General features: G+C 46.2%; 1 protein-coding gene across 13 annotated transcripts in view; it reads left to right on the plus strand.

Annotated features, from left to right (window-relative positions):
- The window catches only part of macf1a (microtubule actin crosslinking factor 1a), a 281499-nt gene that overhangs the window by 110240 nt on the left and 154193 nt on the right, over positions 1-17066 (plus strand). For 12 of the 13 annotated variants that reach the window (XM_083925588.1, XM_083925598.1, XM_083925594.1 and 9 more), the window contains 2 exons: positions 7176-7237; positions 16025-16114. In XM_083925588.1, coding sequence (XP_083781714.1) covers positions 7176-7237; positions 16025-16114 — 152 coding nt within the window. Of the gene's footprint in view, positions 1-3412; positions 3760-7175; positions 7238-16024; positions 16115-17066 lie in introns of those variants that run through there. The other variant, XM_083925600.1, reaches the window with a different exon arrangement.

The following is a 17066-nucleotide window of genomic DNA, read 5'->3' on the forward strand; positions in this document are numbered from 1 at the left end:
GATTTGCTCTGTCGTCAGCTACAGGTGGCTGCTGTGTTTGTTTCTTATGTCATTTTGGTGAAGAAATCTTCGTAAATGACGACTTGATGCATTTACATCTTGTATATAATGTAACAAAATGTGGTATTGATCCACCTTAAACGGAGGTGAACGCCTAACTCTCCCTCACTGATCTCCAGGGAGTTGTTCATGCTTTCATTACCTCTCCTTTAGATAACCGTAACCCCTCGTACGTGGGAGCAGAGCAGTCGTCTCTTCCTCGTCTGCAGTTTGTAAAAAAAATTGTTAAACTCGTCTCGTGGAAAAAGAAATCCGGATCGCATAAATCCGTGTTGGCCTCGCTGCACTGTCTTCCTGTCCGCTGCAGGATTGGTTTTAAGACCTTCTCGCTTGTTTTAAAGGTGTTAGCAGCACCTTATGCAGCCGAACTCATGCATCACCGTACTCCAGATCGAGCACTGAGGTCGACAAAAGCAGACACATAAACGGCGGTGACCGTGCTTTTGCGATGGCTGCTCCTAATCTCTGGCACACTTTACCCGGTCATATAAAACCTGCTCAGAAACCTTTAAATACACCTCTCCTCGTTGGTGCTCACTTTAGCGCGACACCTTGACTTCATCTTCTATCGTACTGAAATGGTTTTACTATGTGATCACAATTACATCCAGAGATGCTTCTCCTTCATTCACTTTGTGGTGAATGTAGCTTTGGCCAGGAAGAGTTGATGTCATCAGGCTGTATCAAACGATCATTGGGCGTTTCATCCCTGAAACCGCAACACCCTCAACATTGGTGGGTCTGCAGTGGTGGCCAAATCACTGCCCATCAACTCCCCCTGGCCTCCAGCTAAGCTCCTCTCTCCTGCTCCATAACCAGAAAGAGGCTCTTCCTGCTGCCTCCCCCATCCTGCGAACTGCCGTCTTTCTCTCCCTCCCCGTCACCCCAATGGCTGTGAGCATCCTCCACACTGACTGGGCGGGGAATCCTCTACAGCCGTCCTCGACTGGGAAGAGCCATGCCTGCCACCCTTTCCCCCTGCAGTTATGCAACAGATCCTGGTATTTGGCGCTCTTTCTCTCAAACCATGGGACAGTAAGATCGATGAGGATGATCTTCTTTGCCTCTTCAGACCACAGTACTGCGTCGGGCCTCAGGGTTGTCTGGACTTATCATATATTTGTTGACTTCTTCTGTTCTCACTGTAAATACAGTCTGGGTATTTTTCTCTGTGGCCACAGGAGGGCAGATTGAATTTGATGTTAATCTGATGATCAAGGCTTTAGGCTAACTGGACTGCTGGCTAGTGGGACGCAATTAGCTACCAAGCAGGGACAGAGAACGTTTGGATGTTTAAGATTAGATACTGGACTTTTTAAGAACTGCCTTCCTCCTCCAGTCAGCTGATTTACTGAGCGACCTTCTCCTGCTTTACAAACATTAAGCATTCGACGTACGTAGCTCAAAGAGAGACAAATGGGATGAGAGGCGGAAGGAAGGGAATAATGAAATGAGAAAAGAGGGCATGGAGGACTGCTGCCAGAGAGGAGGAAGAGGAGGATGAGGAGGAGGAGGGGGATAAATGAACCCTGGGAAACAGCCTGGCTGAAAGAGAGACTGAATAAGAAAGTGAAAGAGGGAAAGACGACATGATGGACTAACTGAGGAAAAGGGAGACACTTGGAAACATCCCTTCCGCAATTCAATCACTAGAGGAGAAAGGCCGGGGACACCAGAGAGGGAGAGCGAGGGAGATTAGAGGTGATAACGGGAGAGAAGGAGGGAGCGAGGGATAAGCACGCTGCGTGGTATTAGAGGCGTAAGCTCCGTCTGGTATTTTTAGCGTGGATGGTCCCTTAGACGTGGAAAAGAGGAGAGCGTCGCTGCGAAAGCTCGGAGGAAAGGACGAATCTGCGACGGCGAGAGGGAGCAAAGGAGAAGAGGACGAAAGCAAAGGAGAGATGGAGATGAAGGAGTGACGCCACTTGTGGAGGAAGAAGAAGAAGAAGAGGAGGAGGAGGAGCTTGTGTTACTCTGTCTGAGCTTGTTGTGACTGTAGGAGTGTGTGAGTCACTGTTTCGCCCGGTCAGGTGTGTGCGTATCCGTCACTGCACACAGGAGCTGATGTGCGTCCTCGCTTCCTGACTCCTGACCTTCTGAGGACCGTTGAGGAGCTTTTGGCCCGTGCAGACTCACTCTGCTGATTCTTGACTCTGCTTCTCTCTCTCTCTTTTTTAAGAACATGACGGAGCAGAAATAATTCAAAACTCTCTGGAACGGCAGAGCTATTTTGAGAGGCTGCAAGTGAGAATGCAAGAGGGCTGTTTCAGATAAGCCTGAGTTGACGAAGCAGAACTGGACGGGGAATTGTCTCGTCATGATTGGATGAGGTGTTCAGGACCAGGCAGTGTGAGCTAAAGGCTGGAGGAGGCCTCGTCTTCACTGCTTCTTCATTCTGATCACCATCATCATCTCCTGTCTCTGTTGTACACACAAGACACATGCACTAATGAGATGAACGACTGCTTGGGCTGGTTTTTCCCTTCAATATTAAATTAAACAACGTCACAAATCCGCCCGGCCTCTCTTGATGAGACTAAAGTCCACCTCACCCCGAGGCTGCAGACTCTCCCTATTGTTTTCGCTCGAAGCTGAAAAAACCTCCCAGGGCTGTTGACTTTTTTTTACTTTTTTAACAAAGGCTGGACAGATCGGCTCCTAAGGAAAGGAAACACCGGAGAAACGAGCAGGAGTTAAGGCGAGGAAATGGGGATATCGGGGAGCTGCTGCATCTGGCTTTTGTCAGCTCGAACAAGAAGAGTGTGTGTTTGCATAGTGTTGCAGAACAAGACTTACTAGTAGGTTTTTTGAATCCCTTCGTGTTGTTGTGGCGTGGAAAGAGGACTCAGGAGCTGATTACATCATCCCTAATGGATACATGTGGGACCTAAAAAAAGACTTGCTCGGTCTCCTTTTCTTCCAGCTCTGCTCTGTGACAGAAACTCAGCATCTGTTGTCTTTTACAGGCAGTCAACTAAAAAGCAAGCGAAGCAACGTATCCCTCTGGATTGAGAGTTGCTTACCTACGCAGAGAGAGGGAAAGGCATGGTAGAAAGAGAGCAGGCAGCTCTGCAGAGCCACCGTCAGCTGCAGTCTGAGTATAGAGCGTCGGTTGTGGCCTGGAAACAGAGAGCGAGCGAGCAAGAGAAACAGAAGGACAGAGAGAGAGAGAGAGTGCCACTGCTTGGCCAGGAAGTAGAAGTGAGGTGAGGGAGTAAACAGAGAGGGAGGAGGTCCTTTTGGGACTGAGAGGGGAGGAGCTGTGGCTGACTTTGACACACACGTGTGAGAGCTGCTGGGGAAAGAGCGAGAGGGGGGCGGGGGGGCAGACTGACGGAGGGAGAAGGCCGGCCAGGAGAGGCTGACATGGCAGCGACCACAAGGATCGAGGAGAGAGGGAACGGGTGAACCACAGAACGGTTAAACCGAGACTCACAGAGGAGTAGAGAGACTGGTCGTACCTGCTGCTGGAGGCTCACGCTCTCACACACACACCTTGCAGCTTTTTGGATACGTGGAAGCAGCTCGTTGCCAAAGACGTCTTACTGCTATTATTATCTGTCTTGGATTATGCACCGTCAGCATCAAATGGAGCCCTGATCAGAGGAGAGTAAACTTTAGAGCTGTGGATGATGTGGCCCGACTACAGGAATGAATGTCAACTCAATGCTCACCTGTACTCGCTCATGTGCTGTGCAGGTCAGTATGTGTGTCCCAACATGTGTGTGTGTGTGTGTACATGCCCATAGAGGAGCTGGACAGTGTGTGCAGCTGTTAACGTAGTGCCGGTGTGCAGAGTGGCTGCTGTCAGCACGTGTTTCACTTTGTGTTTGAACAGTTCCTGTTTGTGCACATACCCGTACAACAGATGCTGAATGTGGGCGCTATCAATCAATGTGGGTTAGACATCAGTGTGTGTGTGCGTGTGTGTGTGTGTGTTTGGACAGCGTAGAAAGGGGGTGTGTACATCTTAACAATGCCCTCCACTGTAGATGAATAAGCGCCTTTCCGTGGCTGTCACTCACATACCTCGACTTCTCTCATGCCTCCAGTTTTATAGAGAATAAAAACCAATCGTGTGTGTGTGTGTGTGTGTGTGTGTGTGTGTGTGTGTGTGTGTGTGTGTGTGTGTGTGTGTGTGTGTGTGTGTGTGTGTGTGTGTGTGTGTGTGTGTGTGTGTGTGTGTGTGTGTGTGTGTGTGTGTGTGTGTGTGTGTGTGTGTGTGTGTGTGTGTGTGTGTGTGTGTGTGTGTGTGTGTGTGTGTGTGTGTGTGTGTGTGTGTGTGTGTGTGTGTGTGTGTGTGTGTGTGTGTGTGTGTGAGAGAACTTTTTCTCTGGGCTAACTAGCTCAGCTACCCCGGCAGGTTTGGGAAGCAAGGCGTGTAGTGGTGAAACTATTTTGCAAGAGCATGTTGAAATATCTGTTCTCCTGGGGCCGGGCCCTTTATGTAAACTCTGTGTCACCAGTGTGTGTGTGTGTGTGTCTGTAGTGTTGAGGCTGACCTTGAGTTTGATCCAGTTGAAATATTTGACCTACTAAATCCTAAATTCCCTCTATAGAAATGTCTTTCTCAACACTTGAAGGTGTCAGGGCTGTTTAGAGGGTGTGTGTGTGTGTGTGTGTGGGTGTGAGATCTTTGAAGCAGGAAGTGATACTGTGTATCTCCACATGGCCGCTCTCTCTCTCTCTCTCTCTCTCCATGGCAACTGATAAACAACGGGTTAGAGGGGAAGAACCTGCAGCAGGCTGTCCTCTGATTGGCCGTTTGACAAACTGGAGGGAAAACACTCTGCTGTCAATGAGCTTTTGAGTGTGTGTGTGTGTGTGTGTGTGTGTGTGTGTGTGTGTGTGTGTGTGTGTGTGTGTGTGTGTGTGTGTGTGTGTGTGTGTGTGTGTGTGTGTGTGTGTGTGTGTGTGTGTGTGTGTGTGTGTGTGTGTGTGTGTGTGTGTGTGTGTGTGTGTGTGTGTGTGTGTGTGTGTGATAATAAACACATCGTATAATGCTTTTATTTAACCAACATTTGTAACTACAGGAGGGAATATTCCTGCAGATATCAAATTAAATATTGTTAATTATTACTGACAATATGTTTGACATTTGAGTAACAGCTGAAACTCAAACTGTGACAATGACGACAAACTTAAAGCACCTTTTAAATGATATTGATGTAGATGATAATACAGTTTTTTGTGTGTGCTGACAGCCAATGTACCGGGAGAAGCATTAAGCTGCATTTATATATTTATACCCGAGATGCTTGTTATATTTTGATGTCTCATATATGGCACATAACATGTCTTGTATTGCTGCAGCCTCAACTGATTAATTTGTTATGCTGTGGATCATTTCAAGGAAAACTAACCAACTATAGGTGTTGAATATGTCTTGTTATACACTAATGTATCTATAAATACAATTTGTAGTATCGTACATTGAACGCAATCCCTTGAGAGGATGTTTGACTTTCCCTCCAGCAGGAAGTCAGATATTTAACAGAATGGCGGGAAGGGAAACGGAGAGCAGGTCTGTGTTTTCTCCCAGACAGACTGATACGAGCAGAGGGTCGATAGGAAGAGAGGCTCCGTTGGTTTGGAGGAAGAGGAGGTGGTGGTGGTGGTGGTGGTGGTGGCGAGGGTGGAGATAACACAGTTGTGGCTCAGCATCAGGCTCTATTCCTGGCCTGGCTGCCTCACCCTTCTGGCCTGCGGAGGACGCAGGCTGGAGGTCTGCCTGCCTGCAGATCAAGCTTCAGTTAGAGAAAGGTTAAATCTTTTAGCGGGTCATGCTTCTTGTTGTTGGCGCGGTGTGGACGGCGATATTGTGCAGTTGCGGCGTGGGCAACCGTACGCGGAGGGTCTGAGCGCCAAACCCTGCACCTCCGAGAGTTTGTAACAACGCAGGAGGAGTCGCACAGACCATGCTGCGATGATTTGTGAACTACAGGACCCAGAACTTCTATTGGCTGAGGGCAAACATCCAGAGGTGCACTGCCTGAGCCGCTCTGACCGCAATCAGCATCAACGTTCACCAACCAGATGTTCGCGGAGACCGTGTCCGCCGTGTCCGCCGTGTCCGCCGTGTCCGCCGTCTGCACCGTGCCGACCACAAGAAACATGAAACTTGTCTTAGACAGTAAACTGACCTGACAAAGAACGGAGCTGTATATAAAATACGTGATACACAAACAGGCTAGGGCTGCAACATTCATTTCATTATCAATTAATCTGTTGCTTACTTAATCGTTAAAAGTGTCCATCCTGATTTCTCAAAGTTCATGTTGGTGTCTTTAAATGTCTTGTTTTGTCCGAAACCAAAAGATATTTAGTGTAATATGATGTAAAACAGAGGAAAAGTCGGACTAATCCATATTTGAGAGGCTGGAACAAACTCTTTCTGCCATTTTTTCAATCAATTTTTCTCAACAACTGAGAAAGAAAAACCAAGCAAGAACAACTTTTTCAGCCTTATTTGTTCAACTTCAGCTCATGTGTAAGGATGATGTCATCTGAGTAAACATGGTAAAGTCCAAGACTTAACGAGAGGTCACGTTTGTAGATAAACAGGATCTTATCCGCAGGACCTTGAGTCCATGAACTAAAACAACCTTCACCGTCTTCACCTCGCCTCTTCTACAGCTTTACATCACTGCTGAGGAAGAGGAGAAACTGTGTGTGTGTGTGTGTGTTTGCGTGTGTGTGTGTGTGTGTGGTATCTGGTTACACTTGGTTATGTGTCTTTTATTAAGTAATGAAATGAAAGTGCTTGTTACAAAAAGGCTTAGAGATGGTGATCCAATACAAGCACCTACTAAGCCACTAAGTGTGTGTGTGTTTGTGTGTGTGTGTGTGTGTGTGCGCAGAAACCTCTCAAATGGTTCTTCACAAATCAATACAATCCATGCCCGTTGTCTGGGTGAACACAGCATCGTCACTAACTGTGTCCGCGGGGAGTGTTTAGCCCAATGCTTTGCTCCTCTGAGCTGGACTGTGTGTGTGTGTGTGTGTGGTCCTGTTCTTCTACATAACTCAGTGGAGTGATCACGCCGGCTGCAGCAGCCATGCTGGGTTTTGGAATATGTAATTAACCGATCCCTCCTCTCTCTCTTTTCCTTCAGATGAGCGGGACAGGGTGCAGAAGAAAACCTTCACAAAATGGGTCAACAAGCATCTCATCAAGGTACGTGTCACCGAGCTCACACGGGTTCATTTATGTCCACTGCTGCAGGTTTGGTCATCTTGTTATCAAAGAAACCATAAAACCTTTGAGTCAAGGGGCCTGTGAGTGTTCTCATGTGTCCAGGTCGTCGTTATCCTCAGAGCAGTTTCACTCAAAAGCAACTGGACTTGGTTATTTGTCCAGGAAGACGTTTCACCTCTCATCCAAGAGGCTTCATCAGTTTTCACGTCCAAACCAACTTCCCACCAACGACTGCCAACTGCCAACGACTGCCACTTTGGCACTTGGAGCACAAAGGGTTCCAGTGACATCATCGGCCTTGTGAGAGGTTAAATACCTGGATCTCCACACCAGTTAGTTGGACCAGTCCCAGCCTGGTCCTGGTCCTTGTCCTGGTCCAGTCCCAGCCTGGTCCTGGTCCTGGTCCTGGCCCTGGTCCTGGTCCTGGTCCTGGTCCTGGTCCTGGTCCTGGTCCTGGTCAGATGCATACATGAACTGATGAAGCCTCTTGGATGAGAGGTGAAACGTCTACCTAGACAAATAACCAAGTCCAGTTGCTTTTGACTGAAATTGCTTTGAGGACTTTGAGTCAAGGTTGTATCACATAACCCTCTCGTACATGCACATCTCAGGCACACTGTCATATACCATAAGACGTTCTGACATCTCACCTCCCGTCCCTTCCCAGACAACATTTATTTGAAAGTCAGTGATGTGAAAAGTCTCAGGTCGTAAAGGAGCCACACTGTTGGTCGCTCTACCGCACCGTAAGACCGACGAAAAGAGAGCTGAGCCGGGAGGCAAAGCTCTCCATCTACCGGTCAGTCTTCGTTCCTACCCTCACCTGTGGTCATGAAAGCTGGGTCATGACCGAAAGAACGAGGTCGCGGGTACAAGCGGCCGAAATGTGTTTTCTCAGGAGGGGGGCTGGAGTCTCCCTTAGAGAGAGGGGGAGAAGTTCAGCATCCGTGAGGAACTCAGAGTAGAGCCGCTGCTCCTTTGCGTTGAAAGGAGCCAGTTGAGGTGGTTCAGGATCATCTGGTAAGGATGAACCCTGGGCGCCTCCCTAGGGAGGTGTTCCAGGCACGTCCAGCTGGGAGGAGGCCTCGGGGAAGACCCAGGACCAGGTGGAGAGATTAGATCTCCACACTGGCCTGGGAACGCCTCAGGATCCCCCAGTTAGAGCTGGTTAATGAGGCCCGGGAAAGGGAAGTTTGGGGTCCCCTGCTAAAGCTGCTGCCCCCGCGACCCGACCTCGGATAAGCGGCTGAAGATGAGATGAGATGATGAGATAGTTCTACTCTAAGTCATCAAGAAAACGTGGTTCACAAACTAGAAACGACAACAATTTCTCTTGAACAAGTGAAATAACCACAGAAAACACTTCAGTGTTCTGTTTCTATGGTTATAACTATTTACAGTATTTTCATATGCCTGTGTGTGTGTGTGTGTGTGTGTGTGTGTGTGTGTGTGTGTGTGTGTGTGTGTGTGTGTGTGTGTGTGTGTGTGTGTGTGTGTGTGTGTGTGTGTGTGTGTGTGTGTGTGTGTGTGTGTGTGTGTGTGTGTGTGTGTGTGTGTGTGTGTGTGTGTGTGTGTGTGTGTGTGTGTGTGTGTGTGTGTGTGTTTACTGTCACATCTGCTCACACATGCCGTTTCTATCACATCCATAAAGTACAGTATGTATACCATGTGTCACACACACACACACACACACACACACACACACACACACAGGTGGGCAGGACTGAGGAGAGGAGAATGCAGGGTATTTCTGTCACATGACCCGGGAACGAAGCGTCTGTCTGACCCCATAACTCTGGAGCGGCTGTCGTCACGGCGCCCAGCCTGTGGATGTAACTCTATATCAGCTGGCACCGCAGCACCGACCGCTCGCTGTAAATGTAGGTCAGTGATGGAGAGCGAGAGCAGCAGACCAGAGATTGGGTGTTTTTTGTGAACTCTGATTCATTTTTAATGGGAAATATCTGTTTTGTTATTGTCCGATAATTAATTGGCAACATCTTTGTTATTTATTAAACGATTAAGGTCACTTTTTTAAGCATAAATGTAGAAAACAATATTTGGATTGAGCCTCTAAAATGTGAATATTTGCTGGTTTTCTGTGGTAGTCAAATGAATATATTTTGGTTTTGGATTGTTGTTTGAATCAAACAAACAATTTGAATATTTTAAATCAGGCTTTGATGGTCATTTTGCACCATTTTGTAGAGCAAACAGTTAATTGATCGATAACATAATCTGCATATTAACTGGTTATGAATATAAATGTTACATGAGAGAGAAGAGGAAGTTTGAGAGTAGGGCTGAAACATGGAAACAGAATTGATCTTTTTTTTTATCATTCATTCATCTTCAACCGCTTATCCCGGGGTCGGGGTCGCGGGGGGCTGGAGCTGATCCCAGCTGACATTGGGCGTGAGGCGGGGTCCACCCTGGACAGGACGCCAGTCTATCACAGGACACATAGAGACAAACAGAGACAGACAACCATTCACACCTACGGGTGATTTAGAGTCATCAATGAACCGAACACCTGCACGTCTTTGGACTGTGGGAGGAAACCGGAGAACCCGGAGAAAACCCACGCAGACACGGGGAGAACATGCAAACTCCACACAGAAGGGCCCCAGCCGGGATTCTAACCAGGAACCCTCTCACTGTGAGGCACCACCTCACCGTGTCGCCTTATATTTCTTCATTTAAGTCAATGAATAAGACAAATTACTGATTTATATTATTTAAATATATGTAAATAACATATTCAAAAGAAATCTCGTCTCAAATTAGAGACATTTTCTGTTTGATATCATTTTAAATTCAATTTTTCTAGATTTTTTTGCAGTTATTCAAGCATTTTATCATATCGGACAAACAGGAAATGGGGTGAGAGAGAGGGGGGGAGACACGCTGCAAAGGGCCGCAGGTCTGAATCCAACCCGCTGCCGCTGCCTCGAGGACCTTCAGCCTCTTTACATGGGGCGACTGCTCTAACCACTGTGCCACCGGCCGCCCCTAAATTCAAATTTTTAACATTTCAAACCAAAAAGAGACAAATAGAGCAGAGGCATAACTTCTTGTCACTCACACTTGTCTCTGTTCTTTCTCTTTTCACACACACACACATGCAAGCACGCACGCACACACGCACGCACGTACACACACACACACATACACACACTGCCAGCCATTACATTAGCACAGAGGTCATATAGAGTTGGGTTGTGATTGAAATTATTAAAGAGAGTGCCGACCTTCACTGTCGCAGAGAGGAAGAGGAAGCAGCAAGGTTGAGACCGAGGACAGAGGGAAGGACGACATGAACGAATAGAAACAACTCATGTCTCATCTGTTGAAATATCTGCTGCTGTTGGATGAGAAAGTGTTGCTTAAGAAATACCAACACTGCTCTTGAGTGGAGCGCGGGGTCAAATAGTTGTGTGTCCTACATCATCTGTTGACTCTTTGCCAGGACTGTTGAGTCTACAGACCTCCGCCCTATCTGCAGGGATTTAGAGACAAACACACAAGACACAGGAAGAAGAACTGCAGCCGAGGACAGGGAGGAAGGATTAAGAGAGAAAGACGGCACAGAGGGAATAAGCTCATGAGACAAAACGAAAGGACATTAAAGAAAAGATAAAGACAGGCTGACAAAAAAAGACAGGTGCTCTCTCTTGACATCATCACTCCTTGTTTCCTGTTTAATCTGTGCGTGTGTGCGTGTGTGTGTGTGTCTCTGTGTGTGTGTGTGTGTGTCCTGTCTGGTATGTGTTTGGCCGCTCAGGTGTGCAGAGTGTTGACAGGTGTGTGTATATACAGAGCAAACACAGGCCAACATAAACAGTGTCCTCTAAGCTACCTGCTGGCATGCGGTGACACACTTTGACCCGACAGGCTGGTGACGCATTGAGCAGGAAATCCAGCCGCTTTGTCTTAAGAAGTCAGGAGGAGGCGAGAGGTTTGTCCGCAAAGATGAAGCACTGTTAGCCGCCCTGAACTGCAGCTAAGCAAGCTGACAGGATGTAGAACCACATGCAATCTCTCTGTCTCTGTTGTCCATTGAGCTACAAAAGCCACGCAGAAACCAGGCTTGAGACAACAAACACATCAGCAAACACTGACTTTCATAATTAAACGTGCCAAAGGACAAGAAATGTAGAGTGTAACGTACTTGTTTGTCAAACAGAACAAAAATGTCACTTATTCTATTGTGATGGGAACTTGTTTCACACATAGACTGTATAAAACATGGACGTAAAGAGCCAAAATGAAGCTCAGTGCGGGCGTCGCCATCTTGGCAGTGAATGACGGCGCCTGACAAAAATGGGCCCCAGAGGTGGAGCGTGGATGGAGCTGAGGCGGGTCGAATGAAGCCTGCAGTCTATGCTAGTCACCTGTCACTCCAAGTGGTTATTCCCTTAACTATACTTAACTTAGAGCCTTGAAATGATTTAAACAAGTGAGTTTTATAAAAACACATCTCCCGTATACAGGTGGTTGTCATGAATAGTGAGATCATCTGAGACCAAAACTGTTTCTGTACCTAAAAATGTTTATTTCTTCAACTTCAGCTTTATTATCTGAAGGAAATTTGATCTGCGGCCGGCATCCTCTCACATTAAGACCATGACCATGTAGCTAAAAAACAAACTAAAAACATCATAAACTGCACAGTGTTGTATTATTTTTGCCGTAAAGTTGGACGTTTAAACATGGCGGTCTGTGGGGATTGACTCGCCTTTAGAGCCTCGAGTGGACATTCGCAGAACTGCAGCTTCTGCCACTTCACCGCTTCTTTCACCTCCTGTCCGTAAATCCTGTGCGGTGCCTTTTGAAATGATTTAAGCTAGCTTGTAGCCATTAAACATGCAGCCCAGTAAATGTTAGAAAACTTAATAAGAGTAGATGGGAAACTGCTAGAAATTTAGTGGCAACCGTTGCAAAAGTTAGGTGTACTTTCTCTAAAGCGTCCGAACCTGGTGAAATATTTCATATAATTCAAGCCTTTAATGACCCGATCATAAATCCAGATACACTATGTGGGGTTTTCCAGATAAGCCATGTCACATTATATTAAATCACATTACAATAAGCAGCTGGTCGATCTCCGTAACACATCTTTAAATGGCATTTAAATCAGTGTCATCATTCATTCTGCCGTCAAACTACAGCTGTCAAACCCTATTTATCCAATAAATAACTGCAATTGAAGTTATTTGAGCTGATAAAAGGTGTTTAAACGATCCCCATGTTCAGTCCAGCCCAGATTTGTGTTCAGTAAATGCTGATGCTGTTGCCCAGGTGCTGTCAGCGCGGCCCCTAACATGAGCTCGCTACGACAGAGTGACAGCTGCCGCCACTGCACATCCGACACAGCTGGATGTGTGAGCAACATCCCTGACAGGACATAACGTTCCTAAAAACAAATATAAACCATCATAAAATAACATCTGACAGATCCAGCGGAGAGATTTTAAATTCAACGGCGTGTCCCCAGACTGAACTCATCTTACCGGATGTTGTTTTACCAGCAGTGATCACACACTGCAGACTTTTCATGCAGTGGGACTTTCTGATGGACGCGTAAATCAAAATAAACATCCGAGTTTCCACTAATGGGCAACTTATTTGTCGCTATGGTTACATGTATTGAAGGTTCACCAAGCAGCGTAGAAAGCAATTGTTTTAAACATGTGTTTGGTCCATACCTCTTTCGTACTGTGCATTAAGTGAAGATGGGAATAGATACTCTTTTATTGGTACCAATGGTCTATTAGCTTGATTTTCAAGCATTTTATCATATCGGATAGACAGGAAATGAGTTGGGGGACATGCAGCAAAGGGCCGCAGGTCTGAGTCCAACCCGCTGCCTCTGCCTCGAGGACCTTCAGCCTCTTTACATGGGGCGACTGCTCTAACCACTGTTCCACCGGCCGCCCCCTAAATTCAAATTTTTAACATTTCAAACCAAAAAGAGACAAATAGAGCATAAAAGAAATTTAAAAAGAAAGGACAAAGAGGTGTAATGCAGCACTAACAACCTCTTTTCACTCACACTTGTCTCTATTCTGTCTCTTTTCACACACACACACACACACACACACACACACACACACACACACACACACACACACACACACACACACACACTCTAACATTGCCAGCCATTACATTAGCACAGAGGTCATGTAGAGTTGCGTTGTGATTGTTATTATTAAAGAGAGTGCTGACCTTCACTGTCTTATCAGCTTTAACCAGCTCAAATAACTTCTCTTTCGTACTTTACATTAAGTAAAGATGGGAATAGATGATATTTTATTGGTACCAATGGTCTATTAGCTCGATTGTTGATCGATTCCCTGATCAGTTTTCTGTCTGGAACAAAGTTGTTGCATGTTTGCAGCAGCGTAGATGAGTTTGAACTCATCGTTTTACAATGAGCTGTCAGAAAAAACATGCTGTCTCTGATAAAAGGAATTAATAAGCTCCGACTCATATGATTCAGTTTTGGATTCATCCCTAACTGTAAGCATTTACAGTAAGTTCATTGTTTCGATAGGAACGTGATCATTTATGAGAAGAAGTCCATGATAGGGGGTCGTTGTTGATCAGTTACTATTACAGGAAAACTAACGTCGGTGTCTCAGTCAGCAGCAGCGACTGTGTCCAGTTATTAGACCACAGGGTGGGGGGGTGGGCTTCCAGTAAGGTCTTTGACAGAGCGGATCCACTCATGGAGACTAACCAGAACCAAACACAGACTCTGACACATTGAGACACAATTAGACAAAAACAGCACCTCATTTCCAGTCTGTGTTGGATGCACCGTTTTCTTCCCGTCTTCTAATTAACACTTGTTTCGTCAACTTCCCTCTGAAGCAGCTGATGTCAACCTTCAACAGGAGGGTGAGAGTATGACACTGACGATTGAGGAGGAGGAGGAGGAGGAAGAGGGATGGGGAAAGAGAGAAAAGGAGTTATTAGACGTGGTAGAAGTGGAGGGATGTTGTTACTTTTGTAGCTGCAGATTAAAGCCAAAGACGATTACAGCTCAGAGCTCACCCTCAAGAACGAACTTCTGTTCTGCCTAAATCATTTTAAAGAGATGTTTGTTTGATTTTAATGTGTAATTCATGACTAAAAGTTGTACAGGCAGCTTACTCTTGTGACTGTCTTGCCCTCTTGTGGTGAAGTGTGGTAATAGAGTTTCTTGTCTCGAGGCCAGGACTGCGGAAAAACTTGCACCGGTGCAGGAAATCCCCTTTAATGCAGGCGGACATGTGCCCTGGGTCACCTTAGTTTGATTGGCACTTTTGAAGCACTTTGGGGTCGGAGTGTTTGACCTCTTCATCTGTCTATTATCTGCTCTCTGATGAAACAGCAGATCGTTTATTTAGACAAGAACAGCGTTTGCTTTGCACTTGCAGGATGCTGATGTGCCGACCTGCAGCTCTTTTATTTTACGCATTGTTCTTCTTTCACAAACTGGGGAGTTAGAAAGTGGTTTGGAGAGTCAGTGACCCAGAAACAGCCTCTCTTTTGTCTTATATCATCTTTTATTCTTTAACTCCACAATGACGTTGACTCTGTCCACTCATTATAATGAAGAATCACATCACAGCCTTTTTTCTACCTTCATTTTTTCATTTTTGACACCGTTTTTTTTGTCAAGTCAGTGTTTAAGTGTTTATTAATTATATGCACAGCTTAAACAAGTTTACAATGAGTTCTTCCGTTGCCTTCCACTCTTATATGGTGTTTACAAAAAAGGGGAAACTTGAGGCTTGGAAGAGATAAAATACAATAAGAAGAACATTATGTACGTATGTAACGTGCGACATAGAGAAAGTTTCTAGTTATCGTCTTGTTGAAAGTCTCATAAACAAAATAAAACGATGGATTAACCGTACAGTCATGCAGTCATACATTTATATCTATATCTTCCGCGTGATGCCGTAAAAATAAGCCACTCATATATTCATATATATGTGAAAATGATAAAGTAGTGTGAGACAGACAGCACACAGATTTAATACGTAAGTGATTTTTTCACTTTAAGTTTTATTCTCATAATGTTCACTCGTCACTCTGCTGTCTTTCTGTGTGTGTCTGTGTGTCTGTCTGTGTGTCTGTGTGTGTGTGTGTGTGTATCTGTCTGTCTGTGTGTCTGTTTGTATTTTGTGTATCTGTCTGTGTATCTGTCTTTCTGTTAGTCTGTCTGTCTGTCTTTCTATTTGTCTGTCTGTCTGTGTGTCTTTGTCTGTCTGTATTTCTGTCTGTGTGTCTGTCTGCCTTTCTGTCTGTCTGCCTTTCTGTCTGTGTGTGTGTGTGTGTGTGTGTGTGTGTGTGTGTGTGTGTGTCTGTCTGTGTGTCCGTCTGCCTGCCTGTCTGTCTGCGTGTCTGTGTGTCTTTCTGTCTCACTGCGTGTCCCACTTTCAAACAAACATGCACTGATGCAGATCAGGCTGCTGCTGAGTCACCCTGACAGCAGCGGTCGCCACCGGTGACAACCCCCGCCCCCCCAACCTCGCTCATTGTGGAGGCGCTGTCATGGCAACAGAGACAAGAGGCCACAGCTGGTGCCTCGTCTCTGTTGGCACTGGCAACCGCTGTCACCAGCAACCGCTGTCACCAGCCCCGTCAGCTGCAGGGCAATCGTCTAATGTCAGATGTCAACAGAGGGGTGATTGGAGTGTGGGATTAACGTTTTCCTCTTTTTCTCCTCTCTCCTCATTCCCTTCCCTCCTTTCCTCCCTCCTTTCCCAGGTGAGGAAGCACATCACAGACCTGTACGAGGACCTGAGGGATGGACACAACCTCATCTCCTTGCTAGAGGTCCTCTCTGGAGTCACTTTGGTATGTTTTTTATTGTATCTCCCTCACACACTGTTGTTTATATATACTGTAATATTTTCCTTCACACACTCCTACTGTGCTCCATCACACACCCCGTCATCCCCAGTTCAGTGCATCACACTCCTGAGAATGTGACACACACTCTTCAGAAATAACGCTGGAATTCGAGAGGCGGTTGAAACTTTTCCAGGTTGGGGGTTTTAGACATTCGGGGGACTCTCTGCTCCATACTCACACACTATTAAAGGGGTTAAAGTGTGTTTGTATAAGGTATTTACCCACAGTCAGTGTGTCATCTACAGTAGATGGCGGTCGGCACGCCCCCTGTTTGGAGAAGCAGGCAGGAGGACAGACGCAGAGGCTAAGCAATGAACGCCTGTGGATGGGAGCAGCAGCTAAAAAACAATATCAGTTGAAGTGTACGCTATACTTAGAGTATTTCCACCTCTTTCCGTTCCTGTCAGACCGTTTACACACGGAGTACTGAAGCCATTATTTGTGCTCTCGTCAAAGCCTCCAGACTCCATTGACAAAAACAGTCATTTTACCTCGCAGAACACGGGGGTTGCGGATCCACCACTGCCTCGATCAGTTAGTCTGTTTGTTAGTTTTGATAGTTCCTAACCTTTCAAAGCACCAAAGTCACACAACAACAGAAACAAACTAACCAACGAGGCAGCGGTGGAACAGCAACTCCTGTGTTCTGTGAGGTAAAATGACTGTTTTTGTCAAAGGAGTCTGGTTGCTTTGGAACAGGGCCGTCTTGACAGCACTGCAAAGTGGTGAAAATATTATAAATACAGCGTAAAAAGAATCTGAACTATCCCTTTAATGCCTTAGTTAACGCAGCAGAGTGCTTTGACTTTGCTCAGCAGGATGATCTGAGAGCGTTGGCCCTAATGCTCACAGACAAATGGGCCACGATGTGACGCAGGCTGGTTTAGTTTCAGGC

The sequence above is a fragment of the Echiichthys vipera genome, assembly GCF_963691815.1.
Source record: "Echiichthys vipera genome assembly, chromosome: 13".
Lineage (NCBI taxonomy): Eukaryota > Metazoa > Chordata > Actinopteri > Perciformes > Trachinidae > Echiichthys > Echiichthys vipera.